Here is a 23,389-nt window from a genome sequence, read left to right as displayed (position 1 = left end):
CATCAGAGTCCTAAACCCTCTGCCTTGTACCTTCTTCAGTTTCTCCTCAACACATGCTAGTATCTCAACGCCCACAAATTACACCTGCTTAGTACTGACTAACATCATCCTGAAACAATGATGCCTGTGAAACCTGTCTTCCTTATAGTCCTGTCTATTCTTGATCTTTCCACCCCTTGGTCACAACCGTCCCTATCTAATTTCTCTTTCCATTTCCACTCCGTTCCTCACCTGCGTCGGGCCACCTCTCCTAATGCTTCCCACATCCATCACTTGCTCCCTTAGCTTGTTCTCAGTTTCCTTGTCCAGATAGTGCCTAGTTGCATTATCTGATCCAACTTCCAGCTTTATCCATCCTCAGTTTCCTACCCAAATCCTTACTCTGCAAACCCCTCTAATACTTCCTAGGCACTTTCAGTCATGCTTGAGCAATGAGATTTTCTCCTTCACAACACTGGTGCATTTCCTAGGAAGGAAATAAAAGCAATGGAGAGTTAATTTTCTTGATTTCCATTGTGGTGCCCACCATCACAGCAGCCTGCAACAAAGCACCAAAGCAAAACATTAGGGTAATTCCTGCTTGTGGAAAATGAAGTTTTAAAAAAACTTCGGATTTCTCCTAAGAGAAACATTCTCAGAAAAATGGATGCCCTCAGCAAAAGGTATACCCTTGACGTCCTTGCATCCTGGGTTGCGTCAAAAGAAGCATGTCCAGCAAATCAAGAGAGGTGATTCCCCCGCTTTGCTCTGCTCTGGTGAGACCCCACCTGAAGTGTCCAACTCTGGAGCCCTCAACAGTAGGACATGGACCTCTTGGAGCAGGTCCAGAGGAGGGCCACGAGGATAATCACTTGGAGCACCTCTCCTATGAAGACAGGCTGAGTTGGGTTTATTCAGCGTGGGGAAGGCTTGCGGGGAGACTTTATAGTGGCCTTCCAGTACCTGAAGGTGATCTACAGGAAAGCTAGGGAAGGACTGTTTGTAACAACACAGAGCAATAGAACAAGGACAATGATTTTCAACAAGAGCAGGGTACATTAGATTAGACACTAGGAAGAAGTTCTTCACTATGAGGGTGGTGAGATACTGGAACAGGTGGCCCAGAGATGGTGGAGGCCCCACCCCTGGAGACATTCAAGGTCAGGCTTGATGAAGCTCTGAGCAACCTGATCTAGTTAAAGGTGTTCCTGCTTACTGCAAGGGGTTGGACTAGATGACCATTAAAGGTCCCTTCCAATTTAACAGATTCTGTGATTCCATGCCATGAGCATGCCACACCTTCTCTCCCCCTGCCCCAAACTTCTCTGCTTCAAAGAAATTGCTAAAGCTTCTCCGCAGAACAGCTATGAGAATATTTACAGTGTAGGCAAAACACTGGCTAATCTATTAAAAATAAAAGAAAAGGAATGAGTTTCTACAAGATAACTATTGGTGAAAATTATAACCCCACCTAATTCGATTCAGCTGGAGTATATGCAATTCAATACAAGGTCTTTTGCATAAAAAATGTAAACAGTATTATAGAGTATTAGCCCATATGTCCCTAGCTGCAAAATGAAGAAAAAGTATTCCTTTTGTAAAAGAGTTAGAATAGGTGGGAAATGGAGCAACATAAATACCAGAAATAGCTACACAGACTTTAGCAGGGAATAATGATCCAGAATTTCCAGAGTCACTAATAGCATGTCATCTATTCCAAGAGTGACCAATTTTCAAACCGTCAAAGGATCTTTTTTCAGAAAAGCTGAACATAATGAACAGCAAATAAAGTCATCAAGGACAGCAAATGTGCTGCTTTAATTGACAGTTTAAGGTGTTTAACTGACAGTGTTCTTTTCTGACCTTAAAAATCTATTATTATTTTACAATACTGTCCTTATATTATCAATACTGTAACAGTATCCTTAATGTTCAAGGCACTGAAAGGATAGAGAAGAAACAGACCCTGCTTCTACAGCTCACCACCTAAAATCACAACATAAAAATGAGAAGGAAAGGTAGTAAAATGTATATGGTTACTTTAAAAATATTTTCTCCCTCAATATACAACTGCTCCACTACTTAGTTTAATTCTTTCAAATGTTATTGTAGAAGTGAGACCTGAGAAAGGATCTGAAAGAGGATAGATTAGTGACCCTAAGGCTACCTCAAATGAGGTTCCTAGCTTAAAGAACAGGATAGAGAAAACCATAAAAATAACTACTGGAAAAGCATGGAAACAGCCTAGGGAGGCTGCCATTGAGAGTACAATGCAAGCACTGCGTTCAGTGAACACAGAAGACCAAAACGCAGAGAGCAGATATCCCACAGAATCAACACCACCGATTCAAACATGAATGGAAAAAAAAAACAACAGAAGCTGGAAATGTGGCATTGGTAACAGAATGCTTCTTAAACAATCTGAAACAAGGTCTAATTAAGGGGAGACCAGACCACTCTCACTGGGAAACATGCAGCGACACACACTGTGACAAGTGACACTGGCGCTCATATTTTAAAACTTGTGACCATGCCAAGAGTCGAAACGCACCACAGCCTGTGTCAGTGTTAGAAATAACTTTCTTCTAAAGAAAACATTTTTAAAACTCAGGTATATTATTTATTTTTGTAGTACCAGTTTCTAAATCTCTTTGGCCAAGAAAAGCACCAAGCAGCCATCTCCCTCCACCCCACCACTTTCTGAATAATCTTAATATTTGTCATTTTGCATCATCACTTACTCTTGTGGTATTTAATTGGGGGGGGGGGGGGGAAGGCGCTAATGTTGTGGGGTTTGTTTGTTTTGTTTTCCCTTAGTGCCACAAGTAGCACATTCATTTCATTACAGCACAATTTCAAATGTAACTTTAAAGGCTGAAGAGAAACATCTAAAGACTTAAACTCCAAACACTTCAGCATAAAAAACCCAGAATTCCTTCATCTCCTGATTTTTAAGTAATGCCTCAGAAATAACGCAATTTATTAGCAATTTATGAACACCTAAGGCAATATTACTTCCAGCATTCTTAGATTTAAACAATGAGGGAGCTTGTAAATCCACAGATACAGCAGGTATTGCTGGGAAAGGTTGCTCATCTCATTCTGTAGACCTAATGCAGTGACTGTTAAGAAGGCTGCAAGTCCTCTTACATGCTGATTGACACACCCCCATATTACTAATGGATTTGGGTTTTAAGAGCCTGAGCTTTTGCTGTGTAATGTGGGCAAAAGAGAGAGTATCAAAACTCAATGGAACATTAATTCCTTTCTGAAGAGGAAGCTGGATGAATAATAAGCAAAAGCAGAGTCATCCTACCCAGAACACCTTTAATGATTTTAAAACTTTCAATTGCAGTTGAATTTTCAGGCCCTAAAATGCCAATAAAGTGACAGAAACCCTACAGATGGAACATCAGAGCAGCATGCAGCTTACAGATGCTATGCTTAGTTATACTAGCTAATAAGATCATACGATAACAATTATTTCAATTGTTAAGAGCTGTATTTGCCTAGAATTCACCTATCACATAACCAATATTGCCCTTTAACTACTTATAAGAACCTTAATTTATATTTTTGTAATCTATGTCTGCATTGGAATCAATTAAAATATCTTAATATCTGAAGGCATATAAAACTTGCAGCTCCATGTTCATCTATATAGCACATTAGAAACAAAAAAGATGTACATAAACTATGATGTAAGGCTCTGCAAAACCCGTTATTTCCTCCATACATGTTTTTAAGTTGTCTGTTTGCCAGTTTTCACAGTGTGTTTAGTAAAAGCAATTATTTGGTTAGTAAATACCATTTAAATCATATTTTAGTTAGCATACCCGTCTATAAAAAACTTAACACCACTGGTAAAATGACTCCTTTTCATAGATCAGGCTAATAAAATATTGTAAGTCATAAACACACATTAAAATGTGAAATTTCATTGCTCAGTCTATCTGGTACAATTTAAAACCAGTTCTAGTAAATTCCCTTTGACTCAACTAAAGGGAAAGAATATTCTCTACACAGATACAAGCAAAAGATTTAAAAATTCTTTATAAATTATTTGTGAGGAGAAAAATTTATTTAACTGATAGGAGCTATACTGCCGTCTCCAAAATAATTTCATATTCCTATGGTCTATCACACACAATACTGAAGAGTAAGACATAATTTTGTGCAGCATGTCTGGTGACACCCACAACTGAAGTTGCTCAACACTACTTCACAGGTTGCCTGACCTTTATATATTCGAGTATAAATCTTGTGTGCTATAACATTACTGGTTTGGGGAGGAAAGGATAGCATGACTAGATTATTTCCATAATGAAAGTTGATTTTTAAAAATAATTTTTATCCTTTAATAAAAAAACCCTATGTGATTAAGTAATTAAGATATTCAATTTCCTCTGTGTTCAAGAGGAAGGAATTAAAATTTGGCACCACAGCCATACTTGTGTCAATTATCTGCTTTTACAGAGCACATTTATTTACATCAGCTATACCCATGTTTGGCTGTGCTTGATGAATCTTAACTCACACACGCTCAGAAGAGATTTGATGGTACTTGACAGTTTTGCACCAAGTATGCTCCTGCCCATGACTCTAAGAGCTGAATAGGTATTTCCCTGCAAGGAGAAAGTTCAGCGGCTGCCCAGCATCACAGAAGCCTGAGTTCAAACTGACTGCAGCAGGGAGCCAGTTTTTCCCCACGTCCCCAAGGCTCTGCCTGCTAACGGCGAGACAGAGAGAAGTGGAATTAGTTTAGCTGGAACTAGTTTAACTGGAACAGAAAAAGGCTGAACAATATCAGAGTTAGGGAATCAAGGAATCTTAATTCAGCCCCATGTGAACAGGTATTATGATGATCTTTCATTAAGGTGATCATGGGTTTTTTTCCCCCCCCTAAAGAATTCTTGCCCCAATCAGTGAATATACTCAACATTTCTTTCCATCTGCCTCAATGTGCAGTCCTGAATAATCCTAATCCTGGTATTTCCTAAATTTTGAGCATTTTATTTCCTGCCTTTTAAAATACTTTGATATCATGGTTTCTGTAATAACAGAAGCAGCAGAGTAAACAATGCACTTTGTTTAGTGAATTCACTGGACAATATCCGCAACCACAATAAACACCACCATAAAAAAATTAATAATCACTAATTGGCACGTTGCTCATCAGCTCAGGAGAAAGGTCAGGAGCTGAGGTGGTGTTGGTTACTGAATCTCCACCCCCTTCTCATGCTTCAGGGAGGCTCTCCTAGAGTTGGGGTGAGATCCACAAGCAAGAAAGGGCTTTTGAACTCTACTGAAAAAAAAATATTAAAATCTACATTCTATGGAAAAATGGGGTACAACAGCCTTAGCTGAGCAGCTTACTTCTAAAAGTTATTTTGCTTGGCCAAACTTGCACTACTCGGTTACTACCAAATAAAAGTAAAAGCAAGTATTTAAGAGAATTTTGGGTATTTGTGGCATTTCAGAGAACTGATTAGCCAGTTGAAAAGCCTCCTACTGAATTCAAAAGTCCTTATACATAACCAGAATGGCTGGCATGTTAACAAACAACCCACCAAAACCCGAAAGAACCCAAACCCCACAGCAACAACAACAACCAACATCACAGATTTTTAATAGGGCACAACAGGAACCCATCCAAACAAGGAAGCTACGGAAGTAATTTGTCTCACTTGCAGAGGCAGCGCTAGATAAACACGTGCTAGATAAATATTATTGTTTGCTAAACTACTACACTACTTTGAAACCAAATTCTCTCTTGCAAGTCAAGATTTATTAGAGTTACATTGCCTACATAGAACCTCTAAACCTAAATGTGCCTTTAGATCCTCACACGCTGTAAAAGGGGGGTGGGGGGAAGAAAAAAAAAGAGCCTTTTAGCTGCACACACTGAAGCAGGAAAATTACAGCCTCACATTTTCAACGCTACAGTTAATGCTGTGTCAGCACCTTCATCAAACCTCGTTGTTCAGCAGTTTATAAAAAGTTCACTCCGAGCCGAAACTTGGCACCCAGAGCCCCAGAAAAAAAAACAGGCAGGGGAGGAAAAGCAAGAAACCCGCTGGGCCGCTGCCTTGGGGGGTGGGGAGCATGGGGAGGGGAGACCAGCTCCACCGCACATTCACGGTCCTCCCGGGGGTGAAGCCGGGTACGCCGTGGAGCCCCCAGTAGCGAGGGTCGCCTTAGGCCCATTCCCAGCTTCCCCCACCCTCAAACCCCAGGACCGGACGACTCAGCCTGCCCGGCCGCCCTGCCCCTCGGCTGCCTTCACCTCCTCGAGGTGGGCTGACACCAGCGCAGCCTCCCAGCTGTTGGCCGCAGTCCCCGACGAGGCGACCCCGCCGGTTTTGGGCCGTTTCGGGCCCATGGCGGTGCAGGCGGCAGACGAGCCCCACGCGTCGCCAATGGCGACCGACTCCCGCGGGGCGCCGCCTTCCGGCCGCGCCCTCGCCACGCCGAGCGGCGGTACATGGGTGGCGTACGTGCCTCCCCTGCGCGCAGGGGCGCCCGCTCCGTGCCCGGTAGGGTGGGCAGCGCGTGTGCTGCCCGGGGCCCTCCTTCTCGCCAGGCTGCTGCCGTGGCGGCGGGTCGGCAGCCGCTGTGCCTCGTCATTCGCGACGCGGGCGGGCAGCTGCGGCCGCCAGCCACCTGGAGCCCCAAGGGAGAGGCTTCGCCGGGGCCGCGTTGGAAGCACGTAACCACCGCGTTAAGTGTCCCGCCGGCAGCGCTCGGCGTGCCCGGGGAGGAGGGCGAGGGAGTGAGCTCACGCCGCGGCGCTGGAGCGTGACCCGGGCGCGGCCGCCTGCGGGGCCGGGGGAGCGCACAGGTGCGGGCAGCCGGGCCTGCGCCCAGCCCGAAATCGCTCTCCGAACGGTACCAGATGCCGCGGCGCTGGGACCAGAACGGGAGAGGGAGGCACGGCCGGGAGAAAGCAGGAGAGCTGCCAAGATAAAGAATTCATTACGGAGGAGTCATGTCGTGATCTCACGCTGGAGACGAGTGAAATACTCTGTGTGAGTTAACATTTGGTGAAAATACCCCGCGCCACATGCTGCCCTTCCCCCCCCCCACCTCACCCCGTTACATCGCCCAGGGTTGCTCAGAGCCTCCAAATCTGTAATTTCATCGGAGCCTCAGAGCCCTGCCACGCAGCCCGTTACAGCTTTAGCCAGACCTTAATTCAGGAGTGATACTAGCCTAGAGTACGTGCAGGATAAAACACCTTTAATCGCAGCGTTTTAGCGGGGAAGTTGGGATTGGGGCTCGTAGGGGGCGTAATAGGCAAGTCTCGTATCATCTTAGTTTGCAGAAAGGCATCTTCCCCGGCTTTGCAGACAGTGATGTAGTCTGTAATATGGGAAAGCTGCATAGTAGATTTGCCAACATCCATAAACATCTTCCCCCACCCCATTTCTTGGCCAGTGTCCATTTTTTCTTCTTGAGGTTTTCTTTTGTTGTCAGAAACAGAGTGTGGAGTTCCCACCATACCCTTGTGCTTCATTAAAATCTTGGATGTGTCGCCTGAGTCTGCTGAGGACCACTGAGGGAGTAGGGGGAGGAGGAATGGTGCAGGGTCAGCAGTCGATGCGACCGAACAGGGCAGACGTATAGGGCAGAATACACAGATAACGGTCCTGAATGTGTTTATTGTGAACCACCCTTCTGAGTTTTCATGGTTCAGCTTTCAGGGCTGGATGTAAACTTCAGGAGGATCAATGGGAGAAGGTTGTTCACACAGATCCTGCTGGTATGGATGGAAATATGTACTACTAGGATGTCTGTGGGAGATGACAACTGCTGAATTACGCCCACACCTGAATCATTGGGATGGTTAAAACCAGCCTACAGACACCTCTGAGAACATAAGCAATAGCTGTGAGAACCATGAACTGGTCTGTTGATAGCTACTATGTGTGTGCTTGGGTGCGTAAGGGTTATTTGAAGGGCCTGGAACAGGCTGCCCCGGGAGGTGGTTGAGTCACCATCCCTGGATGTGTTTAAAAAAAGGGTAGAACACATATGGTTTAGCATGGGACAGGAATGGTTGGACTTGATGATCTTAAAGGTCTTTTCCAACCTTGTAATTAAGTGATTCTGTGAAATTGTTTTGTTCTGCTGCTTACTGTCTTAAATGCATCTAGATAAGTTGCGCTTTATTGGTGCTGGGTGCCGTAGCGGATAGCAAGTCAAGCTGAAGTAGGAGAGCTTATAAATTTAAAATGACCACTCTCCAGAACAAAGGAGAAAAAGAAATATACTTATCCAAAGGGCTGTAGCATATAGTCCTAAAATAGGTTTACCAATAGTGAAGTCAGCTAAAGACATCTCCTGTTTGGCTGCTTGTCCTTGTCCATTTGGTTTTTCTGCCAAAGATGCCTGTAGGCCAAGCTGTAAACCAGCTCACTGGAAACCCCCTTAGTTAAATCCTCTTACAGACAGAGGAGACAAATACAAAAATACAGTGTTTTTTTCCTCCACATGGTCAGGACTGTAAAACTTCAAGTTGCCTCCCAGTCATCTGAAAACCTCCAACTTCCTTCTGAGAAGTAGAAGATGAAGTTGCTGCAATCTTAAAACTTCTATTAACAAATCAGAATAAATTCAACTATACTGATAAGCCACAGATGAGAAGAAGAGGCAAATTAAGCACCCAGAGAGACAATACACAGTTTGGGCTAAATTTCCATGTAGTGAAATTGGGTCTACCGTTAGTGCAGGAGTTAATGGTCAAATCTGTGATGACTCAGTATGTGACGAGTATATTTATGGTGAGATTTTCAGGGAGTCTGGCAACCTAAAAATCATCTTCTGGCTTATTAGAAAACATACTGTGTAAATGCATGAACAAATGAGAACAGAGTAATCAAAGCCGTTAATTTATATTACTTGCAATTCTGGATAATATTCTGTGTAAATAGAGGTTAGCTTGCCTTTCCCTGGGAGAAGGAGTTAATGACCCTTATTCTGAATGAACACAGCAGGGTGAGAAAACATGCATGGTTAATGCTGTGGAGTAGCTAGACACAATACCATATTCATGTGCCCAAGCTTTTACTAATAATCTAGAAGGAAAAATTTTAAATTAGATGTACTCTTGCCTCCTTCAGAAAGATGAAACTTTGGTTGCCTTTTATTTTAGGGTGACTTAAAAAACATTTGCACTTACTTGTTCTCCAGTAAAGTGTGGGGAGTGGAAAGGCATTACTATTTGTGAAAGTAATTTCTTCTCTACTTGATATTTCCTGAAAGACTATAGTTGACGAACTAGTAAAGGTCTTTGGATTTAAAATAACTAAAACCTGATTGACTGAGAGGCGAATTAATTTTAATCGTGCTTGCTCTTTTTTATAAGTGCTTATTTTAAATGTTTGACAAATATTTGGAAAAAATGGTCTTGTCAGTAAGAACCATCAACTTCTCTCCTTCGGCTGAGAAGTGAGCAAAGAGTCGTCTTTCCTTGAGTCCTTAAGAACACACTTAATTGCTTTATATTGCTTTCATAAGATTTAAATGTTTCTTAAACAGGGAGGCTTCCTGAATTATGGCTTCAGAAAGCTGTTTCCGTTTTAGAAAACTTTCCAGAAGGTTGTCTAGAACAGCTAACATGTCCTTCAGCACTGCTAAGGAAAACAGTCCTTCATATTCCTTGTAATTATAAAATAAGTGAAAAGCTATTAAAAAATAGTACACCACCACAACCACCCCCCGTCCCATTTTTCCCTTCAAAAGGGAAGAACATAAAACTCACTTTGCTTTCTCTTCCAGTTTCATAGCACTGTGGCATGTGGGCTGGGAACAGCTTTTTCTTGAAGTTTGCAACCCCTCAGGACACAACAGTGTCACAAGTTACACAGCTTTGGCAGCTCTGGCATGTGTTTCCACAGCCTCCCTCAACTCTCGCATACCAAGTTCGGTGTAGGAGATCTTTGCCTACAGTTGCTGCTCTGGCCATCAAATGATTCCTTAAAATTTATTTCTCAGTCTCTAAATTTGTTTATGTAATTTGCATAAAGCTTCCCACATGGACTGCATTGGCCTCGTGGATGCAGACCAAATATCTGTCTTGGCTTTAGGATCTAGAAATCTTGTTTCAGTAAATTATGCCCTGAAAAGGACAAAAGTTAAGATGAGCGTAAATGTCTTAATGCACTTTGCTTCTGAACTTTTGCCAGTGTGGTGTGCTTAGAATTTTTCTAGCACCAAAAGGTCAAAAATTTCTTAATTAAGACTGAGTTCTACCATAGTAAAACAAGAAGATAAACTCTTCTCCTCATTCGCAATGAGGTAAGGGTTGGTAGATGCTTGTGAGAACACACAGGGATGGTTAGAAAGGTAACAGCTAAATTGGAAAGACAGTACAGTTCAGTCAAGTACATCCACCACATGGCCAGGCCTGCCCACTAATGCTGTGCCACTATGTACACAAATCAATACACCTAATCTGTTTAAGCTTGTCTGTCTAATAACATGGCCAAAATCAAAGTAAGTGGTGAGTACTGCCATCTCCCTCTGGTTCCAGCATTCAGTGTCAGCCTGTCCAGTTACTGTTCTTTCTTCACTTAAATATTTGTGTTCAGGTGTTCAAGGCCGGGTGGGATGGGGCCTTAAGCTGCCTGGTTTAGTGAGAAGTGTCCCTGCCCATGGCAGAGGGGTTGGAACTTGATGATCTTTAAGGTCCCTTCCAGCCCTAAACATTCTGTGATTCTATGATATTTCCCATGAAGCTGAGTTACAAATGTATGTAGCCTCAGTTTACCGCAAGCGTGACATGCAGAACAGATCAAACTTCCTTCATGTATACAAATAAGTTTACACTTAAGTCTCCACCAACTTTGTCTTACTGGGGAAAAAACCCTCAAACTTACAAGGCCCTGCATTTAATTTCAGAAAAGATGCTTTCGTAGTCTGCTCTCCCACGTGCGTGCATGTGCAAGGAGAATGCTTTTTCCTCTTTAAATCCAATGGTGTAAGAATTCCTGGCAAAGCTCAAGATGAAATCCATTATCATCTGTCAGTAAAATGACTTCCAAATTCCAGCTGGATGCTGTGCAACAGCCTCTTTAAATAAAGCCTCCCTATGCATTTGCGATTGTAGTTCTACTGTCTCTGGGTAACTGAATTTTGGAAGTGGTTCAGTGCTGCCAGTCAGCAAAAAAGTCAAATTTCAGATATCTCAGGCTTTATTCCTGCCCCTTTCCAAAACAGATCACAGGGTTTTATTCTTCTCCCGAAAGAAATAAATCCAAAAAAAACATTTTCCCACCCTTGCAGAAAGCCAGACTCACCACCACCACGCAGCTCTCCTGCACTTTCAAATCTTGTATCATTGCCTGCTTTCTTTTGGCACAAAAGGAGTAGTTTCCCTAAGATTAGAGGGTCCTCTATGGAGATCTGCTTCTGTAGCACTCCTCACTCTTGCCACCATCGAGAAAGGAAGTCGTACACAGTAGTGCTGAGCACTAACCACCAACCTTTCTCAACAGCCAAACAAAGCAAAGTCTAAATAAGGGGAATTTGAAATATTATACCATTACCGGTGCAAAAATAAAAGTGTTTCTAATCCATTAAAGAGAAACATTAACACCATGGAGGGTAAACAGACCTGAGACGTATGCCAGAGTTTGCACTGAAAATATTGATAGTAAGTGGTGGAAAGACATGGCGGGTTTGTTTATTTTTTAAAGGAGAAAAGATTATTTATAAAAAATACATGCAATCTGAACTGGAATTGGAGTAATTAAATGACTGGAACCATAATTCTGGCATATCTTGCACAGGATCAGTGTTGAGTTGCAGAGTATTCTGGAAATGAGTTGGTGGAGAATGGAGGTCCCAAGTGTTCATTTGACCCCCTCCCCCTCAACTGGGCTGATGGAGCAATAACCCCATTCAGCAGCCTCACACAGGACTTTGCCTCCATAGGGCCCAGCTCGCAGGTCACTGTTCCCTACTGGATAAGGACAGTATCCTGTTTATCAGGGTGGCTACTGACTGAGGGGCTGCCCTTGAAGGGACAGTGTCCAGTTAGTTTATCAAATGAGGACCCCACCTAACCATAATTTCCACTTTGTCAGAGCGGCTGCCTTGGGATCAAGATTCTACAGGCCCTTCCAACTTTGGGACGATGAAGGCCCTAGTCCAACGCCCTGTAGATGCTTGCAGGGTCAAGCCCCATGTGATGAGAGAACCAGTCCACAAAATGTTATCCTGCCTCTGCAGGTTCTGTTATCTTGCAAGACAGATTGTTTGAGACAAACTACTCTTTCCAGTTCCCACAAAATGGTATTTGGACCAATACACCAGTGCTGACCCCTGAGGAACACCACTCATCACGGATCTCCACATGGACATTGAGCACAACTCTTTTGAGTGCAATCATCCAACCAGTTCCTTATCCACTGAGTGGAACATCTGTCGAATCCATGTCTCTCCAATTTAGAGACAAGGATGTTGTGCTGGACAGTGTCAAATGCCTTGCACAAGTCCAGTAAGATGATGTCTGTCATCCTTCCCTTGTCCACCACCTCTGTTCCTCCATCATAGAAGGCCACCAATTTGTCAGACAGGATTTGCCCTTAGTGAATCCATGCTGGCTGTCACCAATCACCTTCTTATTCTCCATGTGCCGGAATGTAGTCTGCAGGAGGATCTGCTCCATGATCTTACCAGGCACAGAAGTGAGACTGACTGGCCTCTTTCCCCTTTTAAAAATGGGGGTTATCCCCTTGCTGGTGAGAACAAGGTCCACCATGGTACCTTTCCTCATCGGCTCCTTTATCACCTGGAGGAGAAAATTATCATCAACATGTTCCAGGAACCTCCTGAATTGCTTGTGTCTCTCCAACAGATATCTGAGTGACTGAACACCCACATGAAGACCAGGGCAGGTGACTGAAGACCCCACCCAGGGCTTTTCTGACTCTGAGGCTGCTCCTATCTGTCTATAGAGGGCCTCATTTGTTTGGTCTGTCCTGGTTGGGTGGTCTGTAGCATACTCCATCTATGATGTCCCCCGCACTCCTTCTGACCCTAACCCAGGCTCTTGGTCAGCTCCTCATCCATGCCATTTTGGGGCAGTAAGTTAGCTCTGGGAAAAGCTGAACATAGAATAGTTTTGGTTGGAAAAAACCTTCAAGATCATTCAGTACAACCATCTATCCAACCTGACAAGGTCCAACACTAAACCATGTTACCAAGTACAACATCTACTCTGTTTTTAAACACCTCCAGCAATGGTGACTCAAACAGTTCCGATATCTAACAACCCTTCCAGTAAATAAATTTTTCCTAATATCCAACCTGAACTTACCCTGATGAAAATTCCGGCCATTTCCCCTTGTCCTGTCACTGGCTACCAGGGAGAAGAGACTGATCCCCACCTCACTACAACAACCTTTTAGGTAGTTATAGAGAGCAATAAGGCCTTCCCTCAGTCTCCTTTTCTCCAGACTAAACAATCTCAGCTCCCTCAGCTACTCCTCATAAGACTTGTCTTCTAAACCATGCACCAGTTTTGTAGTCCTTCTCTGGATGCGCTCAAGCATCTCAATGTCCTTCTTGTTGTGAGGGACACAAAACTAAACATTGGCCTTCTTGGCCACCTGGGAACATTGCTGGATCATATTCAGCTGGCTGTTGATCAATACCTCTAAGTCTCTCTCCTCCAGGCAGCTCTCAAGCCACTCCTCTTTTAGCCTGGAGCTTTGCATGGGGTTGTTGTGGCCCATGTGCAGGACACGGCACTTGGCCTTGTTGAACCGCATGCAATTGGCTGTTAATCCAGCCTGTCCGGGTCCCTCTGCAGAGCCTGCTTACCCTCTGGCAGATCAACACTCCCACCAATCTTAGTATCATCCACCAATTTATGGAGGGTGCACTCGACTTCCTTCTACATGTCATTGATAAAGACATTAAAAAAACCTGGCCCCAGCACTGGGCCCTGGGGGACACCATTGGCCTCCAGCTGGATTTAACTCCGTTTACCACAACCCTTTGTGCCCAGTCGTCCAACCAGTGTTTTACCCAGTGAAGCATAGGCCCATCCAAGTCATGAGCTACCAGCTTCTCTAGGAGAAGGCTGTGGGAAACGAACAGTTCTGAAGCAAGGAAAATATAATTCTGGATGCTTCAAACAATAGGCTGAGGCCCCGATCTACAGGCCCACCAGACACCTTGAACTGTCTGAGCTTGTGTAGCTGGATCAAACATATTCAGACACACGTCCTGGATCACTGGATGTATACTCACAACTAATTAGAGGGCTGTTTAATAGGGAAAAGCAGGACAGACTGAACTAGCTCAACCTTTTCTGGTTGAATGAGTGGATTTGCAACACATAGTAGATCTGATTGGCAGCGCTGCTCACCTGGTGGTTCTAAGATTTTAATGAAACATTAGTAAATTGATACCAGAATGCTGTTGAAATCAGAGACTTGAAGATCTTTACTGCCAAGCACATTGGAGTTCCCTGTAGGAAGTGTTATTTGCTTTGCTTTTCAGAAATATGGCAAAATAATGGAAAGCTTCACAGTCCCATAAACTAAATTCTTTGCCTGAGTGTTCATGAGAAACGACTATTGATGATGCAGATTTGCCTTTAGGAGGCATTCCTCAAGGCTGCATTTATGTCATCATTGATTATTCCATCAACTATCTAGCTACAGTACGCTTTATCCAAAAGAATGACCACACTCCTGTTCCCGTTTTTATCTACACAGGGGATGTGAAGGCATGGAGAGAACAAAGGAGGGACTGAGCTCGACACACGAACCCTGGGGTGCGCTGCATTGCTGCTGCTGCACACAAACAAGCACTCTGTGGAGCTGCAAGTGTGAGAAGGCACTGAAAGGCAGGCATCTGTAGCTAGCAGAAAATAATTTCTGTTCTGTCCATGCAAATGCACGGCTGGTGGTGCATGGTGCTGGTGGGGCATGGCAATATTGCCATTAGGGACTGAGCTATGTGTTCACTGTCTTTTTAAATTGAGATACTTTGACCTGCATTAACCCATTTGTTTGCCCATCGTCCCATGCTGGGCTCAAGACTTCTACTTATGTATTTGGAATTTAAAGAATTGTTGAAACATGATGTGCAGACTTTCATCCATTTGTTATCCTCAAGTCAGTGGGGAAATAGAATGTTTTAATCAAGTTTTGAAAGGCTTTGACCTAGACAGGAAGCCCTGGAAATAATTTGAATTAGACTTTTTAAAATAACAGCTTATCAGTCCGATAGAGAGCAACCTGAAGATGTCTCTTCCAGCTGCTTTATGGGAAATTTATGAGGATTTGATGATGGTTGCTTCAAAAAGACATTGGGTTGGGGTTTTTTTGTTTGTTTATTTTGGGGATTGTTTCAAGGGATGCAGGATGCTTCTGTACAGTAATATGTCTAAAACATAATTTGAAGAAAGAAAGATATAATAAGGCAATAAATACAAGGCTAGTTGTAATGTTAAATGTCCATAATTTCAGTGTAGTTCTATATGCATTTGTAAAGTTGGACCTGCAGAACTAAGGCTAGATTCTTCATAGCAGTTTTTGTCACACTGTGAAAGAGCAAGACTGTTCTATTCTAAGGTAACAGATGCTCAGTACTTTTTTGTCTGTGAGAAGTGAAAGCATAGAAATGCAAACACTAGTGTAGGAGACCAAAATTTTTCCAAGGTAGAATAGATAACTAAGGCTCCTTCATGGAAGACAATATGTGCTACAGAGTTGTCCCCTATACTATTCCTCCAGCTACACTTCAGATGAAGGCTACCCACCTGGACCAGGAACAGTAGGAGATAAGAGTGTACATGCTGAAACATGAAAGTGTAATTCCTATGTGATCATTTCATTGTTTCAAACTTACACTCACAACTGAAAGCTCTGGAAAACACTCATCATTATTACAATATTCTGCCAAATCTAGTGAAAAGCCCGCTTGTTACCTGAGATGGAGCTTGTGGTAGCTGCCTCGATTATTGGCTAGGTGGCAGTAGAGGTTATTTGTGTATTAATACACATGCACACTATTTACTATACCAGTTTGAAATTCAGCTTACTGTAGCAGTAAAGAAGTTGCTGTTGTCAAAGATTGCTTATCACTATTCTACTGGTCCAGTGTTCCTCAGGGATCGGTACTGGGACTGGCACAGTTCAATATCTTTGTTGGTGACATGGACAGTGGGATAGAGTGCACCCTCAGCAAGTTTGCCGATGACACCAAGCTGTGTGATGAGGTCGACACACTGGAGGGAAGGGATGCCATCCAGAGAGACCTTGGCAGGCTGGAGAGTTGAGCCCATGCGAATTGCATGAAGTTCAACAAGGTCAAGTGCAAGGTCCTGCCTATGGTGCAATCCCAAGCACAACTACAGGCTGGGTGGAGAATGGATTGAGAGCAGCCCTGAGGAGGAGGACTTGGCTCAACATGAGCCATCAGTGTGTGCTAGCCAGCTCAGAAGGCCAACTGTGTCCTGGGCTGCATCAAGAACAACAAGCCCAGCAGGTCGAGGGAGGTGATTCTGCCCCTCCACTCTGCTCTTTTGAGACCCCACCTGGAGTACCGTGTCCAGCTCTGAGGTCCCCAGTACAGGAAAGGTGTAGAGCTGTTAGAGCAAGTCCAGAATTGGGCCATGGAGATGATGAAGGGGCTGGAGTACCTCCCTTATGAAGACAGGCTGCGAGAGTTGGGCTTGTTCAGTCTGGAGAAGAGAAGGCTCCGGGGTGACCTAATTGCAGCGTACCAGTATTTAAAGGAGCCATACAGGAAAGTGGGAGAGGGACTGTTCACCAGGGACTGTAGTGATAGGACAAGGGGCAATGGCGTTAAGCTGAAAGAGGGTAGGTTTAGGTTAGACGTTAAGAAGAAATTCTTTACCATGAGGGTGGTGAGGCACTGGAACAGTTTGCCCAGAGATGTTGTGGAAGTCCCATCCCTGGAGATGTTTAAGGCCAGGTTAGATGGGACTTTGGGAAACCTGGTCTAGTGAGGGGGTCCCTGCCCATTGCAGGGGGGTTGGAACTATATGATCTTTGATCCAACCCAAAGCATTCTAAGTTTCTAAATGTAAAACCAAAGACTGCTTGCCCCTTTTCAAGAATAAAGTTCTAATCAGCATTATATGAATCAAACAGATGCTTACTGCTCTGGGACAGTGAAAGACTTTTTTTCCTCTCAACTGTCTCACAGACTCACAATTTATCTATTTCCAGTGACCAGTCTGCTTGTGTTCTGCAACAGTGGTTTTGGGCAGTGTATGGACTGCAGTTTGCTGGTGTAGTGATGTGGACTTATGGCATGATAATTAATCCTCTTTAGGGTGGCACTGGCAAGCAGGCAATAATGTTGGGAGTGGGAGTAGCAGTGCCAGCACCAGGGCTCTTATATCCACTAAGGGAATGTCATTTGAGATGGTGGTTTAACTCCTCCAGTAGAAGGTCTCCTGTCAGCATGGGAATCCATCTGGACAGTTACACTGGCAGAGTGGCTGTAATTGGGAAAAGATCTGCAGTTTAGACAAGAGACCATGTAGGAGGAGCTCTGGGAGCTGATCCCTGTGGTTCCAGATGGCAAGGGAACCAGTGGTTTGGAGGCCACATGAAGTACACCATGGCAGAACCACTGGAGACTGAGGTTGTACAACTACCAGTCACCAACCTGCCAGATGCTGACAGAGTAGGGATAACACATCCCAGCCTAGGACAAACATCTTTCAGAGAATCAGACAGCGTGCTGATCCCAGCATCAAATCACAGACCACTAGGATGATTTGGCTTTAGACCTCTAAGGAGGAATCAATGCAGCTTGACAAGAATGTGCAAGTCTTGTCTCCTTCAGAGTAGGAAACAGCCCTTCAGGGATCTCTTCACAGTGACTTTGGCCTTACTCCATAGCTATGTGGGAAAAGAGGTTTCCTGAGGCCTCAGAGAATGGACACACATGTTTAGGCTTTGATCTAGGAAACCTGAAGCCCAGAGAAACTGATGTACATCCTCCAGCTCCTCTTCCTCAGTCTGGTGTTTGCTGTGCTCTGTAGAACACTCTGTGATAGCTGTCTCTGGGGCCGCAGCTGCCTTCAGCCGCACTGCTTTTCCTTACCACCTGTTGGTAGCTGCACTCTCATGCACAGCCTCCAGCCCAGGGAGATTAGGCCCATTCATATCTGAAATGACTGTTAAAATGGCTCAGCCCCCTCCATGCTGCTCCCCCATGGACTCCTGCCCCCTCCCGCCCAACTCCCGCCCCCTCCCCCCCCGAAGCCCCTTGGAGCAGCTGCTGTCTGTCTGGCTGCCCTGGCCTCCTTGTCAGCTGTTTGATGTCACCCATCAATCTTCCATCTTTCCTGCAAATCTCTGATGATCAAGTTTCACATTTCCAGGACTCCAGCCGTAAAGCCCCTTTCACTGGTATAATTAGTAATTAGAGGAAAAATGTTAGCAAACTCCTCTTGGCATAAACAGACACTCAATCCCCATCTGTCAGGTCAGGAAATTCGCATTAGGGCAAAGGCCCAATACAGATTTTTCTATCTGAGGTGAGTGACCGCACACGCTCTTGTGCTACTTAATTAAGCTGGCCACTTGACAACAAGCAAGAGCTATTTATAAGCGACCACCTCAATTCTAAACAATTTTCTGTGTTTTGAAAGTCATCATGTCTTTCCTGCTAGGAATCCCTGTGAGGTTTAAAAGAAATGGTGTCTCTCAGCCATGCTCTACAACCCTTGGTAAGGAGATGGTGGGGTTCACTCATGGCTGGTGTTCAAATCCATGGTCTTTTCTGGAGCTACAATGCTGAGATGAGGGTGACAGAGCACTGGAACAGACTGCCCAGAGAGGTTGTGGAGTCTCCTTCTCTGGAGACATTCAAAACCCATCTGGATGCATTCCTGTGTGATTTAGTCTAGGTGATCCTGCTCTGGCAGGGAGGCTGGACTAGGTCTTTTGAGGTCCCTTCCAATTCCTAACGTTCTGTCATTCTGTGAAATGACTCCATTCAGTGATGGCATCCTATCGTTCAAGCACGACCGATGAGGCAGACTGAGGACTGGACCTTAGCAAGTATTGTGATGAATGCCCTTCTTTGGAAAGCATCCAGGCAAGGTTGGATGTTTTTTCCTCCTGCGACAGGTGCTATAGCTCACAGATAAGCTAATTTAGGAACATTCTATGTCCTGTGTTATGCAGGAGACTGGAGCAGATGATCACAATGACTTTTGGCTTTATCATCTGTAATGGAAGCAGACAGTGCAGCTGGGCCTTGCCTAATCCACAACTTGGGCTCTATCCATTGTTGTTTCCTACAGCATATCTTCTGGTCTTGTTTGGATCCTCTTAAGCACTGTTTTTTCCCCTTCGGCAGAGGAGAAAATTCATATACAACTGAGGATCAAGCCTCTGGTCCTTCCATAATTATCCAAGAGAAAGCCAGAGGTTGTACATCTGGGCAAAATATCAGCAGTGGTTAAGCTCAGAAACCCTTTTCTAGAGTTTGTGTTTCATTTATAAGTGTTGGTGCAACTGAAACAAAGATAAACAAGACAAGTCTGTGGCTGTGTTCCACAGCTGGAGCTGGGCAGACTATAAATACAAAACCCCAGTCCCACAACCAAGGCAATTCTTATGTGCCTGAAGCTTAGTGTTGCTCTGTAACCCAGTCCTGCCTGGTCTCTCTGGAAGTAAAGCAATCTCTTTCCAGGTGTTTGATGCAAATTATGCGTAGAACCACATGGTTGTTTCAGGTACTGGCAGGGAAGCTGGGATTGCTTGAGCCACACCCAAATACAGACCCATTACTTACTGGCAACTGGAAAATGGGATCCAACTCTTCAAACAGTATTTAACTTTAAAGTAGTTGGGCCACTGTACACCTTAAAGGCACCTACCTCTAGGAGCTTGAGAGGGACAGGGTGAGCCACAGCTGCTGGAGTGGGAAAGGAGGAGTTTCTAGAGAAGGAGAGAACACTTGAAAGCTCTATGAGATGTTTCTTGTCTTAGGCATTTTCTTTGCAAGATGTGTAGCTGGAGAAGGGTGCAGACAATTGTATTTTTCTTGGAACAATTTCCAAATATGGTGAACATTGTGTCTCAGGGTACTAAAAGTCAAACTGGACATTGACTGTTAGATAAAACCAGAAATTTATACAGCATCACAGGAGTAATTGTAAGACAAACAGAGTTAAATTCATACAGTAGCACAACCTCATACTTTTGACATGACGCATGCCTCACAACACTGACCTTTTTTAAAACAACTGAAAAGTCTTTGACCTTTACAGGTTAATAGTATTCCTTTAAAATATTTTTCAGAGTTTGTATTCCTAGGCCTCAAAGAGGAAAGGTGAACTTGAGGAAAAATAAACCAGTTATGTAGGATCACACTGACATCCTTAACTCCACAACTGATAACTTAAGATCACTTTCAGCAGCCCTTGTCACTTGAGCTTACTGGAATAACTGGTAACAGCAGAGGTTTGCTATTTGGCATTAAAAAGAGATGAGGTCATACAATTTGTACTCCACACACTATTGGCTTTCAGAGAGACTCTGTGGCAGGGGTGGAGTGGTGAGATGTGGACTCTCTTCTGATGGTGACTGTGATCAAAGGGGATCCCCTCTGCAAGCTCCAAACAAGCTGTGATCCTTGTGCTCCAGCTCTGTCCCCAGTACTTGCTGCAGTTCTTATCTATTCCCCACCCTTAGATACATGTTGCAGTTCAATCCCTCCTCCCCAAACCTTCCCCAATTTCTTGTCAGTTTATCCCTGACTCTCTTCTCTAGTCTGTCTCATCAGCACTGAATAGTTCCCTGATGAATCAGTTTCTCTGTTGCTCTGAGTTTACAATTTCTCCCTACCTGTGTTTCTCTCAATCTCGGTTGCCCTGTACCACGCCATCTTCTCAGACTCTTCTTTCACTCTTGGTGTTCATCCTCTTTTCTGCCTTCCTTACTCTCTGCTCCCTCTCTAGGTTTATGTAGACCAACTTCTTCACCTTGGACACAACTGAGCTGACCTCTCTCCTGCCACACCTTTTCATCTGACAGGTTTCCAGTACAGCCCATGGCTCAAGCCTGATCAAGCTGAGCCTCCTCCTCAGATTCCTCCTTTTCTTCTGAATGTAGCCTTCTCTTTTCCTCAGATCCCTGCTCTGAGCGTTATTCAAACAACTCCTGTTTGCAATTTCTATGCTCCAGCTAATTTCCTGTTCTATATCTGTGGTTATCCATTCCTTCCCTCTTCACATCCGATTCCACTCAGTAGGTCCTCCCCACCGTGTTTTCTGAGTGTCAGTTGCAGATCATCCCAATCCTGTCCTACCACTAATAACTCTAGAAACAGTGTGTATAAGGAACAACCTGCTTGACTTCATACGGATGCAAAGCATGCACAAAATCCTAGGTGAATGCTCTGACCTTTATATGTCAAACTGAAGTCTTTCCAATTTGGCCAAGCGTTTATAGTTTTCACAAAGAGAGAAAGAGGAACAGTCCTGACTCAAAAGCCATTCCCTCTGACAGGACCGCATTTTCCTTTTGAACTTTAGTACCACTACAGCCTCTAAAATAAATTTATCAGAATGTGCTCAATATAAGCAAACAGAATGTCCATAATTCCATTTTTCAGTTTTCCTATTTTTGAATTTTCTAGGCAAGTGTTTTATCATTCATATGATGATGGCTGGGGCAGGCTACAGACAGCAAATGGGAAAAGCCTAAGTAAAATGAGACTTGGAAAGGAAGAAATCTATATCAAAAGTGTCTCTTTTTTTCTTAATCAGTGGTTGCAGGAATTCTTTAATGACAGTTATGATATAGTACTCTCTTTACCCCTCTGCTTGTCTTGCCTTCTCCTACTTCATTCACTCCCTCCTCTAATTCCTTGTCCTCCAACATCTTTATTCTTCAGTGTTGTACCTGTTTCGCCTCCTACTCTATCTCCTTTGTACTCTCTTTGCACCTCATTTTGTTTTTCTTTCCATTTTCTATGGAATAGCTCTGACTATGAGAAAAAATGGAGAGGAAAAAGAAAGAACTAAAAAAAAAAAAAAAAAGAACAATAGCTGTAAGGCCAGATGTCTGGACATCAGCATTTATTTGTACTCTTATTTTTGGTCATACACAAAATGTGCCCAGCTGTTGCACTAAGCTCTTTAAGCAATCAGCAAATCCCTGCTCTGCCTGCCCTGAATATATTCATGCAGAGAACCCCATCTGGAATTGCTCATCTCTTCTCAGGTCCTCTTAAACTACCTTATATTTCTGATCTGAATGAAGAAAGGATTTTATAACAAATATTTTGATAAAATATGAGCAAATCCTGTCATGTTAGTTGGAAATCTCTTCATCTGACACTGCCTTCCACTGTGAAAGCAGGATGTTTATTTCCCCTTTACCATTTTCCGTCCTTTCTATTTGTCCCTCCCTTGTTTCATCTCCATTCCTCCATATATTACTTCTGTCCTGTGAATGTGGTGGACAATATGCCTGGTTTGTCTATGTTTGAAAGCCCCAGTCTACTTAGTGATAACACCTGTCCAACCAGTTGGAGATGGTGCAGACCTAATGGGAACTGTGAAGGGAGGCAGAGGCAGCTCTCTGTTCAGCCTGAAACTGAGGGTTAATAGAAGGAAAATATTGATGTTTTATTAAATTACTCCTGTAGGTCAGATCATATAACATGCCCAAGATCTAAACAATGATCCTGTTCTGGAGGAATGTGAGGTTCAGACTGATGAGATAAACCATTTGCTGGAATATCTCTCTGAGTTCACTAAATTGCTTCCCTTATTTAATTACAAATTAATTGAAAACACTCCTTGCCCAGTGGAACAATACTTAAAACCTGATTTGTTGATAGTATCCTAATCCTCCTTAATATTCCTGTAGACTGTCCCACCATTATGTCATCAATTTTACACTTTTTTTTGACTTTGGCAAGAATCTGTTACGAAGGACTCATTAACATAAATAAAGAGAAATAGCTGCACCCCTGGGATATATGAAGCCTTATTAATCCCAGCCAGGATGATGCTGATGTAAATAACTGAGTGGCACACTTACAACTGATATAAATTTGGTAGCAGAGACACTACTTTGGAGCTCAGAAGGGAAGGGTGTAGTTCAGGACATAGCAGGGAGAGACAAGTATATATGGGCAGGAAGCAAATAAATCTATGCAAGAAGATGCTGACTTATGGAATTAGTTCAATTTAAAGCATCTAGAGGGTGACATGTCCTCTGCCTGTTGCATTTCTAGTCTTCAACCAGTACAAGATTACTCACCTTGCTGCACTTCCAGTGCTTAGCACAATATTAAACTTGATACTCAAAGTTCTGCAGAATTTGCCTGAAGTAGAGAGCTCCACTGTGTGGTAGAAAAACCTGGCCTACGAAGAGAAAAATCAGAG

The 23,389-nt window shown here is 43.7% G+C and overlaps 1 protein-coding gene across 1 annotated transcript in view; it reads right to left on the bottom strand.

Annotated features, from left to right (window-relative positions):
* The window catches only part of SPAG17 (sperm associated antigen 17), a gene marked incomplete at its 5' end in the record, with an annotated part of 113,297 nt that extends 106,936 nt beyond the window's left edge, over positions 1-6,361 (bottom strand). Inside the window, one exon of the mRNA XM_084273881.1 lies at positions 6,266-6,361. Within this exon, the coding sequence (XP_084130007.1) occupies positions 6,266-6,361 (96 nt within the window). The remainder of the gene's footprint in view (positions 1-6,265) is intronic.
* Positions 6,362-23,389: the final 17,028 nt, after the last annotated feature.

Source organism: Gallinula chloropus (genome assembly GCF_964237585.1).
Source record: "Gallinula chloropus genome assembly, chromosome: 1".
In the NCBI taxonomy this organism is placed as follows: Eukaryota; Metazoa; Chordata; class Aves; order Gruiformes; family Rallidae; genus Gallinula; species Gallinula chloropus.
The sequence above is the reverse complement of the archived record's forward strand: the minus strand, read 5'-3'. Positions and strand labels throughout refer to the sequence as shown.